The sequence below is a fragment of the Lucilia sericata genome, unplaced genomic scaffold (assembly GCF_015586225.1).
Source record: "Lucilia sericata isolate MDLA Ls3-8-SP2 unplaced genomic scaffold, ASM1558622v1 Contig000590F_arrow, whole genome shotgun sequence".
Classification (NCBI taxonomy): domain Eukaryota; kingdom Metazoa; phylum Arthropoda; class Insecta; order Diptera; family Calliphoridae; genus Lucilia; species Lucilia sericata.
Genome location: NW_023994597.1, coordinates 92,057 through 106,223, shown reverse-complemented (window position 1 = coordinate 106,223; position 14,167 = coordinate 92,057). Strand labels below are relative to the sequence as shown.

Below are 14,167 nucleotides of genomic sequence, written 5' to 3'. Positions count from 1 at the left end.
AATGTTCGTAATAATAAAAGGTAACTTTAATTAAAATGAGGAATAAAGCGAACTTTAAATATTTTCATTATTACAACATAATTTGTTATTATACAAAAACCGTAGCATACTTTTAGCCGTTAATAATATTTTTCATATGAAAAATGACATTGAATTTATTTTTCAGTCATATTTAAAAAAAATCCTAAAGCTTACGTTAAAAGATAAAGGTAAGGTGATCTTCCCGTTAGCCTATCGGACACTTTTAGCTAAAGTTGACTTGTCTATAGGTCTATTTTGGACTTATTTAAAAAAAAAATTAAAAATAGTTCTACACATATTTTTAAAATTACTAAATAAATTTTATACGTTTAAATACTTGAATTTAATGATTCCATCCTAAAAGTAAGACTTTATTAATGTTTAGTTTTATATTAAATGTCAATTTTTACTACTTTATATAAAAATATAAATATTTTTCTGACTTTGACAGCTCACTACGGAGACAGTTTATAGCTTAAATATTTGAAATTTCACACACTGATGTAGAATTTTATCTAGTTTTAGGTACTTGGTACCTAGTATAAAAACCTAATTCTAAAGTTCAATTTAGCGTCACTTTTGACCCATTTCAACCCATCGTGTGATCTTGTGTTAGCTATTTAATCAATACTGATATATCTTTATACGCATAATTTTATAAGCTTTTCATATACATATAATAATTTATAATTTCATATGATTTTAAAGAAATATTTCAGTTTAACTGAAATACAGTTTAACCCAAAAAATGCACTTGCTGTCGTGTTTTCTATGTAAATAACATTTTGAATGTTATTGAACATTATTGAACCATAATTTGCAATGAACGTTGCTTTCTAGAAAATCAAATAAAATGTGATGTAAATTAAATTACGAAAACGAAAAAAAACCGTTTTGGTAAAATTTAATGAGGTTTATGATATATTAATTTCAGTTTATTACATTAAATAAATCTATCTACAAATTTAAAAAATTTTAAATTTTTAGATTTTTTTGAACTAACGCAATAAGTTATGCTATTCAAAGCGCCTCTCAAAGACCTTTCATATGATATTAATATTTCATAATATTAAAATATGAAAAAATAGGAAAAACCGTAAAAAGGACCTTTTTATCCTTTGATCCAGCTCACCAAATATTGAACCAGGACAAAAGTTTTGAGAAATGGTATCTTAGAATCAACGAAGCTTTAATTCTCGGCGGGAACATCAGTACCATATTTTTTCTCTAAACAAATGGGGCCACACTAATATGCATAACATGCAAAAAATTAGGCTGATAGGTTAACAGGTGCCGCAACGGCTCTGAAGTTTCCAAATGCATTTATAAGGAGAAAATATAAATTTTTTTCTGTTTTGTTCAAATTTTGCCATTTAGTAATAAATTTTGCACCGTAATGTGCACAGAATAAGCATTCCGGAAAGATATACATATTTATTAAATCCTTTTTTACGGTCGATTTTCAATCTAATATGTCTAAAAATACAAACTTTATGTTGACCACAAAAGGGTTAATTCATAAGCTTTTATATTTAATTCACTTCATAGTTTCAAAGTCTGTAGTATTTTAAGATAAATTAAAAAATAATTTCGCCATATTTCCCCAACAGTCGGTTAATTCATTAATCACTTTATTTTTATTTTAGGTTTTGATCCATTTATAGAAACTCAGAAAGCATTAGCAGAATTAATTGAAAATGAAGAGGAACAACAAAATGTTGGGACAGCTTCATCGAATTTAATGAATCATAAACAAACAAATAATATACATCAACCACATCAACAACAAATGATGGAGTATATGCAACGAGCACGCATGCCTCCACCTGGGTTTAACCATGTCAACAATTTTAACGGATATGCGGTCGCTCCAAGAATACAAAATAGTAAAGTTTTGCCATTTATGAATTTAACGAATAACTATACGGCTCCAACTGGACAACATATTCAGCACCAACAACAATTACAAATTCCAAGTAATGCATGGGGTACACATTTAGGAAACTTTCAGCAACACATTAATGAAGCACAGATTCGTCAAGTTAATTCTAATCAAATACCAAGTGGTGGTAATCAGAAAGGTAAGATGATAATAAAGGCATTAATAGTTTCCTTAGAAAAGTATAATATGATCAAATGAGTGTATGACATTTGGTATAAGCGATATCAGCCCAGAGCCAAGAAGCCAAGCAGTTTGTGCAAGGTTAAGTCAGTTTTCTCTATTTATATATGGCGATTGACAGCTCTGGTTCTGATCCAAGAAGTATCTTTTAATACTCTTCACCTTCGTGAGAAGGGTATATATATGTTGAGGCTCGCAACAATTCCTCTGGAACAGAAGAGGACGACGACTGTCTCGACTTGGACATTGAGCCCCTCTTATAAATGTGACCCCTCTCGCTCGCTACGTCTGTGGTCATTCACATCACTGTGAATGACGCCTAAGAAGATTGACATGTGTCAATCTGACGTCCTGTCAAACGACCTAAGCGCCATTAAAGTTTGTGAATAACCAGCAGCGTAAGCAGCGGACACTGACAGCCACAACATCCCATCCTATAGTGAAAATAAATATTTATAAAGTTTCCCGAAAACTCAAGTGTTTTATTTTCTACTTACCTCGAAAATCAATTAAGTGCATTCTGCATTTTGTTCTCCAACGTTATTTATTTGGTTCAATAAATAACTTTGGTTTTGTTGTTTCAACATCGTTGAAACAGCAGCAACAACAAATTTCCCCATAAGAAGGTAGAAATTTGTTTAATATACATAAGTTTGTCATTCCGTTTGTAATTTCTATAATATAATTTTCCGACCCTATAAAGTAATATATATTCCTAGTTCTTATAGATAGCGGAGTCGATTAAGCTATGTCCGTCTGTATGTTTGTTGAAATCAATTTTCTGAAGAGCCCACATATCTTCGGGATCCAAATCTTCAACAATTCTGTAAGACATGCTTTCGGGAAGATCGATATTTAAAATCTGAAAAATCGGTTCATAAATAACGGAGATATGATAAAAAATCCGAGACAATCTCTGAAAATTTTATAAAAAATTGAGATTATTCGTGCATGCGGACAGAATAATAAACAAACTACAACAACACACATAATAATACGTTAGCAAAGCAAGAACAACAATTACGAATAGGGTTGCCAGATTCCGATTCGCAAAAAGCTGGACATTGGGTTTTAAAAAGCTGGACAAAACAAAAAAGCTGGACATAAAAAATGCTGAGAAAATGTTAATTTTGGTTTTGTGTAAATAATTTCACAGTGATACACCAAAAAAATGCAGGGGTTCTCATATACCAATTCCGTTTTGTTATATGTAGTCCATAGAGTACGAATATATTTTTAGTTTTCCCCGATCACTTCGTTAACTTAGTTTTTAAGAGCAAAAGATGTGAAAAAGCACCCTTTTTGAAGTTTTAAATTTAAAAAATCAAAAGTACGTAAGCTGCACGTAAAGAAATTGATTACCGCTCTCAAAAATATTTATTACGACATCAGCTGTTCAAGTGTTGATACAGAAGAGGGAAATCATAAATTTGTTGTTAACAAATGCACAAACAGTGTTTGCTATCATGATGATAACATAAAAATTAATGCCCAAGCTATTGCAGTGTACTAAAAAAATCTATTTATCTGGACAAATTAAATTTTAGCTTGAAACTGGACAAGCATCAAAGAAAGTCCAGCCAGGATGGCAAACCTAATTACGAATGAAGCAGTGTGTTGTTATTGGCTAGAAATATGAAATTAAGTATGTAGACCCTGGATTAAGGGTTTTGAATTTTCTATAATATTGAACCTAGAAACATGAAATTTATAATGTAGGGCCAGGTTTAAGTGACAACACATAAAAGGGGACTGTTTGGTACTTTTTCGTTCTACAAAAGGTACTTTTTGAAATTTCTATAGTATGTATTGAACTTAGAAACATAAAATTAAGTATTATGTGAGAACCTATAAAAATTAACTTTTTGGTACATTTTCGTTCTACAAAAGGTATTTCTTGAATTTTCTATAATATTGAACCTAGAAACATGAAATTTGGCATGTAGGGACCGGATTAGGTTAGAACCTATAAAAGGTTTAAAATGGATCGATTTATTGTTTCATATTTTGTTATATACCCAGCATAAACTGTGTAATGGCTTATACTTACATAACCACTTACTTTTCAATGACTACTACTTACCGTCTACATTAATTTTAAGTACTCTTATAATTAAAATATTTCGGATATTTCGGGATCCCGGAATTTTTCGGGATTTTACGGGATTACATGAATTTAATTATTTTATATATGAAAATCTTCAAATCATCATGTGTTTAAGTGTTTAGTTTATTGAAATTGTAAGATGTATTTAAATTAACAAAATCTAATTAATTATACTTTTTAAATAAAAACTTTGAGAATTTCCTAATTTCTGAAACTTTTTAACTCCATAATTCCTAAATAAAAATAAATAACAAACATAGAGAATGAGAGAAAGCGATAACAAGCAAAAATAAACAGCTCTATATAAAATACATAATTAAAAAATAATAATAAACAGTGTAAAAAATAGAAAAAAGACTATTAAAACACTTAAAAACATTAATCCTATTAGTGAACATAAAGTTTTTCTAAAATACAAATTTATTGAGAAATAATCTTAAAAATAACCCAAAATGACTGACTGCAGTGCGTGCAAGTCAGTAATTAGGGGAGAGACGGGAATAAGATACAATGGTGTTTGCGATAAAATATATCATTGTAAAAAAAAAAATGCTCTGGTGTAGACCAATATTCGATCGGAGTTCTAGAATCAAGTAAGTTTGTTAGATTTATTTGCGAGGATTGTATGCATTATATAAGAATAAACAAAACCTAAAGGAATATAAAAGGGAATTTGAATCATCATTAAAGAGCAACGAAAATAAAATAAAGCAATTATTACTGGCAATTGAAAAAAGATATGAAGAAAGACTTAAAATTATTGATAACACTCAAAAAGCTTGTGAAAAAAATGTACAAGAAATTAAAAAACTTTATGGAGCAATAAAAGACAATGAAAACAATAATAAAGAAATATGTAATAGCATAGAACAAACAAATACAAAGATGTGCAATGAAATAAAAAAAGTAATAAAACAAGCAAACGAAAAACAAAGCAAAATGTCATATGCAGAGACAATAAAAAAAGCAGTGATGCCAGATCAAAATAAACAAGTGCCTCTAATTGTTAAACCTAAAGAAAGACAGGATGTTGAAAAAACAAAAGAAGAATTAAATAAAAATGTTGTTCCAATGAATTTAAAAATAACAAAAATAGAAAACAGAAAAAATGGGACAGTAATAATACAAAGCGAAAGTAATGAAGAAAGAGAAAAAATAAAAATGCAATTCAAACTAAACTAAATGAAAATTATGACATTAAGGCGCCCAGTCCAAGAAATTTAATAATTAAAATAACGGACATAAGTTTTGACTATACGGATGATGAAATAATAGAAAAAATTAAGAAACAAAATCCTATAATAAATAGTGAATTAAAATTAATAAAGAAATACGAATATAAAATTAATGATAAAAGAAAAATTTATACGATAAAAGTAATCGTGGACAATGATACGTATTATAAACTAATATCGCAGCAGAAAATAAATATAGGTTGGGAAAGATGTAGAGTATTCGATTGAACAGATATAATACAATGCATGAAATGTAGAGGATATAATCATAAAGCCAGAGAATGTAAAAATCAAGAATGTTGCTTAAAATGCCATGGTTGCCATAAAACAAAAGAATGTGACAAAGAACAAATAAATAAATGTATTAATTGTATTAGAATGAATAACAGATTAAATATCGGATTAGATGACAATCATCAAACGAATAATAAAGAGTGTCCGGTATACCAAAACAAATTGAAAATAAAGAAAAAAACCTAGGCCTATATTAGTAACAATTAAAGTATATTCGTAGTGCATACACAAATGTGCAAGGACTAATAAATAATTTTAATTTAATTGAAATAATGGCTGAAAGTGGAAATTTGACTTCATAATTTTATCTGAAATACATTTTACTAGCGAACATGAAAGTAGTGAAATTATATTACCCAAATACGAACATTTAATATCATTGTCTAACTCTAGAAGAACTGGAGGTGTAATAATTTATTTTAAAAAAGAATGGAGAATAAATAAAATAATGGAAAAAAACGAAGACTCTAAATATTGGATACAATACAAACATTGTTATTGGTGCGGCATATATATAGTTATGGAACATAACTAGTATTTATTGAAAATTTTATGTAAATTCAGAACAAGCTAATTTACCTTTACCGGTATTACTCAGATTTGTAGAAAGTTTGAAATGCAAAATCTTCTTGTATTAAAAAATAAAGTTTGTATTCGACTGTGCCAAAATTAGTTACCCACCATCAAAATATTGTAATGTATTGATACTAATTTTTTCGGAGGATTTCCTATTAGGTCTTCTTGTCTTTTAACTCGTGTTTCCAACTTACCGACACAGAATGTGTATACTTTTTGAGTCTATTACCAACGAAATGAATAAATCAAATTATATGTGCATGGAATCATTCCACTTTAAAAAATAAAACGTTAAAATATGTATGTGTTTTGCACAAATCAGAAATAAAATTAAATCGTAATTTGCAATTTATGAAAATTATATCTCAAAACAGAAAATAAAAACTTTTTTTGAAGCAAATCCCGGGATTTATTTTGAAAAATCCCGGGTTTCGGGATATCCTAATCCCGAAAATCGGGATTAGGATTGGCATCCCTACATGATACCTTTCATACAAAGTGAAAAATGTGTATAATGATAGTGTTTTCTCCCATGAAATGTAAATATGAAAGGTAAAGAGATTTTTATTTATATTGCTATTAGGGTAGCAAAGCACACTGGGTATAGCTAGTGTTATTATATATCACATTGAATTACAGGAGTCTGCAAAATATTCGCAAATTTTAACTTTTAACAGAGAGGCTGAAATAATCTCAGTTATTTTTAAGATTTAAACTTTATTATTTTTAATATGAAAATATCCCATACATATAATAGAACTTAACCCCAAATAACACCGATGTATTTGTGTATATTGTTTTAAATTATTTTTTCTCACAGAGACGGGAAAATATTTTTGAACAAATACGAATATTTTTGAAAAATTAAAAAAAAATTTAAATATTAAATTGAACACAGCCGAATATAGCACTCTTACTTATTTTTATGTTATAATTTAATTATAAGAGTACTTAAAATTAATGTAGACGGTAAGTAGTAGTCATTGAAAAGTAAGTGGTTATGTAAGTATAAGCCATTACACAGTTTATGCTGGGTATATAACAAAATATGAAACAATAAATCGATCCATTTTAAACCTTTTATAGGTTCTAACCTAATCCGGTCCCTACATGCCAAATTTCATGTTTCTAGGTTCAATATTATAGAAAATTCAAGAAATACCTTTTGTAGAACGAAAATGTACCAAAAAGTTAATTTTTATAGGTTCTCACATAATACTTAATTTTATGTTTCTAAGTTCAATACTATAGAAATTTCAAAAAGTACCTTTTGTAGAACGAAAAAGTACCAAACAGTCCCCTTTTATGTGTTGTCACTTAAACCTGGCCCTACATTATAAATTTCATGTTTCTAGGTTCAATATTATAGAAAATTCAAAACCCTTAATCCAGGGTCTACATACTTAATTTCATATTTCTAGCCAATAACAACACACTGCTTCATTCGTAATTAGGTTTGCCATCCTGGCTGGACTTTTTTTGATGCTTGTCCAGTTTCAAGCTAAAATTTAATTTGTCCAGATAAATAGATTTTTTTAGTACACTGCAATAGCTTGGGCATTAATTTTTACGTTATCTTTGTCAAATCATGATAGCAAACACTGTTTGTGCATTTGTTAACAACAAATTTATGATTTCCCTCTTCCCATTTAATATCATTGTCTAACTCTAGAAGAACTGGAGGTGTAATAATTTATTTTAAAAAAGAATGGAGAATAAATAAAATAATGGAAAAAAACGAAGACTCTAAATATTGGATACAATACAAACATTGTTATTGGTGCGGCGTATATATAGTTATGGAACATAACTAGTATTTATGGAAAATTTTATGTAAATTCAGAACAAGCTAATTTACCTTTACCGGTATTACTCAGATTTGTAGAAAGTTTGAAATGCAAAATCTTCTTGTATTAAAAAATAAAGTTTGTATTCGACTGTGCCAAAATTAGTTACCCACCATCAAAATATTGTAATGTATTGATACTAATTTTTTCGGAGGATTTCCTATTAGGTCTTCTTGTCTTTTAACTCGTGTTTCCAACTTACCTACACAGAATGTGTATACTTTTTGAGTCTATTACCAACGAAATGAATAAATCAAATTATATGTGCATGGAATCATTCCACTTTAAAAAATAAAACGTTAAAATATGTATGTGTTTTGCACAAATCAGAAATAAAATTAAATCGTAATTTGCAATTTATGAAAATTATATCTCAAAACAGAAAATAAAAACTTTTTTTGAAGCAAATCCCGGGATTTATTTTGAAAAATCCCGGGTTTCGGGATATCCTAATCCCGAAAATCGGGATTAGGATTGTCATCCCTACATGATACCTTTCATACAAAGTGAAAAATGTGTATAATGATAGTGTTTTCTCCCATGAAATGTAAATATGAAAGGTAAAGAGATTTTTATTTATATTGCTATTAGGGTAGCAAAGCACACTGGGTATAGCTAGTGTTATTATATATCACATTGAATTACAGGAGTCTGCAAAATATTCGCAAATTTTAACTTTTAACAGAGAGGCTGAAATAATCTCAGTTATTTTTAAGATTTAAACTTTATTATTTTTAATATGAAAATATCCCATACATATAATAGAACTTAACCCCAAATAACACCGATGTATTTGTGTATATTGTTTTAAATTATTTTTTCTCACAGAGACGGGAAAATATTTTTGAACAAATACGAATATTTTTGAAAAATTAAAAAAAAATTTAAATATAAAATTGAACACAGCCGAATATAGCACTCTTGCTTATTTTTATGTTATAATTTAATTATAAGAGTACTTAAAATTAATGTAGACGGTAAGTAGTAGTCATTGAAAAGTAAGTGGTTATGTAAGTATAAGCCATTACACAGTTTATGCTGGGTATATAACAAAATATGAAACAATAAATCGATCCATTTTAAACCTTTTATAGGTTCTAACCTAATCCGGTCCCTACATGCCAAATTTCATGTTTCTAGGTTCAATATTATAGAAAATTCAAGAAATACCTTTTGTAGAACGAAAATGTACCAAAAAGTTAATTTTTATAGGTTCTCACATAATACTTAATTTTATGTTTCTAAGTTCAATACTATAGAAATTTCAAAAAGTACCTTTTGTAGAACGAAAAAGTACCAAACAGTCCCCTTTTATGTGTTGTCACTTAAACCTGGCCCTACATTATAAATTTCATGTTTCTAGGTTCAATATTATAGAAAATTCAAAACCCTTAATCCAGGGTCTACATACTTAATTTCATATTTCTAGCCAATAACAACACACTGCTTCATTCGTAATTAGGTTTGCCATCCTGGCTGGACTTTTTTTGATGCTTGTCCAGTTTCAAGCTAAAATTTAATTTGTCCAGATAAATAGATTTTTTTAGTACACTGCAATAGCTTGAACATTAATTTTTACGTTATCTTTGTCAAATCATGATAGCAAACACTGTTTGTGCATTTGTTAACAACAAATTTATGATTTCCCTCTTCCCATTTAATATCATTGTCTAACTCTAGAAGAACTGGAGGTGTAATAATTTATTTTAAAAAAGAATGGAGAATAAATAAAATAATGGAAAAAAACGAAGACTCTAAATATTGGATACAATACAAACATTGTTATTGGTGCGGCGTATATATAGTTATGGAACATAACTAGTATTTATGGAAAATTTTATGTAAATTCAGAACAAGCTAATTTACCTTTACCGGTATTACTCAGATTTGTAGAAAGTTTGAAATGCAAAATCTTCTTGTATTAAAAAATAAAGTTTGTATTCGACTGTGCCAAAATTAGTTACCCACCATCAAAATATTGTAATGTATTGATACTAATTTTTTCGGAGGATTTCCTATTAGGTCTTCTTGTCTTTTAACTCGTGTTTCCAACTTACCTACACAGAATGTGTATACTTTTTGAGTCTATTACCAACGAAATGAATAAATCAAATTATATGTGCATGGAATCATTCCACTTTAAAAAATAAAACGTTAAAATATGTATGTGTTTTGCACAAATCAGAAATAAAATTAAATCGTAATTTGCAATTTATGAAAATTATATCTCAAAACAGAAAATAAAAACTTTTTTTGAAGCAAATCCCGGGATTTATTTTGAAAAATCCCGGGTTTCGGGATATCCTAATCCCGAAAATCGGGATTAGGATTGGCATCCCTACATGATACCTTTCATACAAAGTGAAAAATGTGTATAATGATAGTGTTTTCTCCCATGAAATGTAAATATGAAAGGTAAAGAGATTTTTATTTATATTGCTATTAGGGTAGCAAAGCACACTGGGTATAGCTAGTGTTATTATATATCACATTGAATTACAGGAGTCTGCAAAATATTCGCAAATTTTAACTTTTAACAGAGAGGCTGAAATAATCTCAGTTATTTTTAAGATTTAAACTTTATTATTTTTAATATGAAAATATCCCATACATATAATAGAACTTAACCCCAAATAACACCGATGTATTTGTGTATATTGTTTTAAATTATTTTTTCTCACAGAGACGGGAAAATATTTTTGAAAAAAATTTAAATATTAAATTGAACACAGCCGAATATAGCACTCTTACTTATTTTTATGTTATAATTAAATTATTATAATTAAATTATAACAAAATAAATCCCGGGATTTGCTTCAAAAAAAGTTTTTATTTTCTGTTTTGAGATATGATTTTCATAAATTGCAAATTACGATTTAATTTTATTTCTGATTTGTGCAAAACACATACATATTTTAACGTTTTATTTTTTAAAGTGGAATGATTCCATGCACATATAATTTGATTTATTCATTTCGTTGGTAATAGACTCAAAAAGTATACACATTCTGTGTAGGTAAGTTGGAAACACGAGTTAAAAGACAAGAAGACCTAATAGGAAATCCTCCGAAAAAATTAGTATCAATACATTACAATATTTTGATGGTGGGTAACTAATTTTGGCACAGTCGAATACAAACTTTATTTTTTAATACAAGAAGATTTTGCATTTCAAACTTTCTACAAATCTGAGTAATACCGGTAAAGGTAAATTAGCTTGTTCTGAATTTACATAAAATTTTCCATAAATACTAGTTATGTTCCATAACTATATATACGCTTTGCTACCCTAATAGCAATATAAATAAAAATCTCTTTACCTTTCATATTTACATTTCATGGGAGAAAACACTATCATTATACACATTTTTCACTTTGTATGAAAGGTATCATGTAGGGATGACAATCCTAATCCCGATTTTCGGGATTAGGATATCCCGAAACCCGGGATTTTTCAAAATAAATCCCGGGATTTGCTTCAAAAAAAGTTTTTATTTTCTGTTTTGAGATATGATTTTCATAAATTGCAAATTACGATTTAATTTTATTTCTGATTTGTGCAAAACACATACATATTTTAACGTTTTATTTTTTAAAGTGGAATGATTCCATGCACATATAATTTGATTTATTCATTTCGTTGGTAATAGACTCAAAAAGTATACACATTCTGTGTAGGTAAGTTGGAAACACGAGTTAAAAGACAAGAAGACCTAATAGGAAATCCTCCGAAAAAATTAGTATCAATACATTACAATATTTTGATGGTGGGTAACTAATTTTGGCACAGTCGAATACAAACTTTATTTTTTAATACAAGAAGATTTTGCATTTCAAACTTTCTACAAATCTGAGTAATACCGGTAAAGGTAAATTAGCTTGTTCTGAATTTACATAAAATTTTCCATAAATACTAGTTATGTTCCATAACTATATATACGCCGCACCAATAACAATGTTTGTATTGTATCCAATATTTAGAGTCTTCGTTTTTTTCCATTATTTTATTTATTCTCCATTCTTTTTTAAAATAAATTATTACACCTCCAGTTCTTCTAGAGTTAGACAATGATATTAAATGGGAAGAGGGAAATCATAAATTTGTTGTTAACAAATGCACAAACAGTGTTTGCTATCATGATTTGACAAAGATAACGTAAAAATTAATGCCCAAGCTATTGCAGTGTACTAAAAAAATCTATTTATCTGGACAAATTAAATTTTAGCTTGAAACTGGACAAGCATCAAAAAAAGTCCAGCCAGGATGGCAAACCTAATTACGAATGAAGCAGTGTGTTGTTATTGGCTAGAAATATGAAATTAAGTATGTAGACCCTGGATTAAGGGTTTTGAATTTTCTATAATATTGAACCTAGAAACATGAAATTTATAATGTAGGGCCAGGTTTAAGTGACAACACATAAAAGGGGACTGTTTGGTACTTTTTCGTTCTACAAAAGGTACTTTTTGAAATTTCTATAGTATTGAACTTAGAAACATAAAATTAAGTATTATGTGAGAACTTATAAAAATTAACTTTTTGGTACATTTTCGTTCTACAAAAGGTATTTCTTGAATTTTCTATAATATTGAACCTAGAAACATGAAATTTGGCATGTAGGGACCGGATTAGGTTAGAACCTATAAAAGGTTTAAAATGGATCGATTTATTGTTTCATATTTTGTTATATACCCAGCATAAACTGTGTAATGGCTTATACTTACATAACCACTTACTTTTCAATGACTACTACTTACCGTCTACATTAATTTTAAGTACTCTTATAATTAAATTATAACATAAAAATAAGTAAGAGTGCTATATTCGGCTGTGTTCAATTTAATATTTAAATTTTTTTTTAATTTTTCAAAAATATTCGTATTTGTTCAAAAATATTTTCCCGTCTCTGTGAGAAAAAATAATTTAAAACAATATACACAAATACATCGGTGTTATTTGGGGTTAAGTTCTATTATATGTATGGGATATTTTCATATTAAAAATAATAAAGTTTAAATCTTAAAAATAACTGAGATTATTTCAGCCTCTCTGTTAAAAGTTAAAATTTGCGAATATTTTGCAGACTCCTGTAATTCAATGTGATATATAATAACACTAGCTATACCCAGTGTGCTTTGCTACCCTAATAGCAATATAAATAAAAATCTCTTTACCTTTCATATTTACATTTCATGGGAGAAAACACTATCATTATACACATTTTTCACTTTGTATGAAAGGTATCAGGTAGGGATGCCAATCCTAATCCCGATTTTCGGGATTAGGATATCTCGAAACCCGGGATTTTTCAAAATAAATCCCGGGATTTGCTTCAAAAAAAGTTTTTATTTTCTGTTTTGAGATATAATTTTCATAAATTGCAAATTACGATTTAATTTTATTTCTGATTTGTGCAAAACACATACATATTTTAACGTTTTATTTTTTAAAGTGGAATGATTCCATGCACATATAATTTGATTTATTCATTTCGTTGGTAATAGACTCAAAAAGTATACACATTCTGTGTCGGTAAGTTGGAAACACGAGTTAAAAGACAAGAAGACCTAATAGGAAATCCTCCGAAAAAATTAGTATCAATACATTACAATATTTTGATGGTGGGTAACTAATTTTGGCACAGTCGAATACAAACTTTATTTTTTAATACAAGAAGATTTTGCATTTCAAACTTTCTACAAATCTGAGTAATACCGGTAAAGGTAAATTAGCTTGTTCTGAATTTACATAAAATTTTCAATAAATACTAGTTATGTTCCATAACTATATATATGCCGCACCAATAACAATGTTTGTATTGTATCCAATATTTAGAGTCTTCGTTTTTTTCCATTATTTTATTTATTCTCCATTCTTTTTTAAAATAAATTATTACACCTCCAGTTCTTCTAGAGTTAGACAATGATATTAAATGTTCGTATTTGGGTAATATAATTTCACTAC

At 28.3% G+C, this 14,167-nt stretch overlaps 1 protein-coding gene across 1 annotated transcript in view; it reads left to right on the top strand.

Moving 5' to 3' along the window:
• The window catches only part of LOC119606480 (putative uncharacterized protein DDB_G0282133), a 197,242-nt gene that overhangs the window by 148,678 nt on the left and 34,397 nt on the right, over positions 1 to 14,167 (top strand). Inside the window, exon 12 of the mRNA XM_037960010.1 lies at positions 1,668 to 2,102. Within this exon, the coding sequence (XP_037815938.1) occupies positions 1,668 to 2,102 (435 nt within the window). The remainder of the gene's footprint in view (positions 1 to 1,667; positions 2,103 to 14,167) is intronic.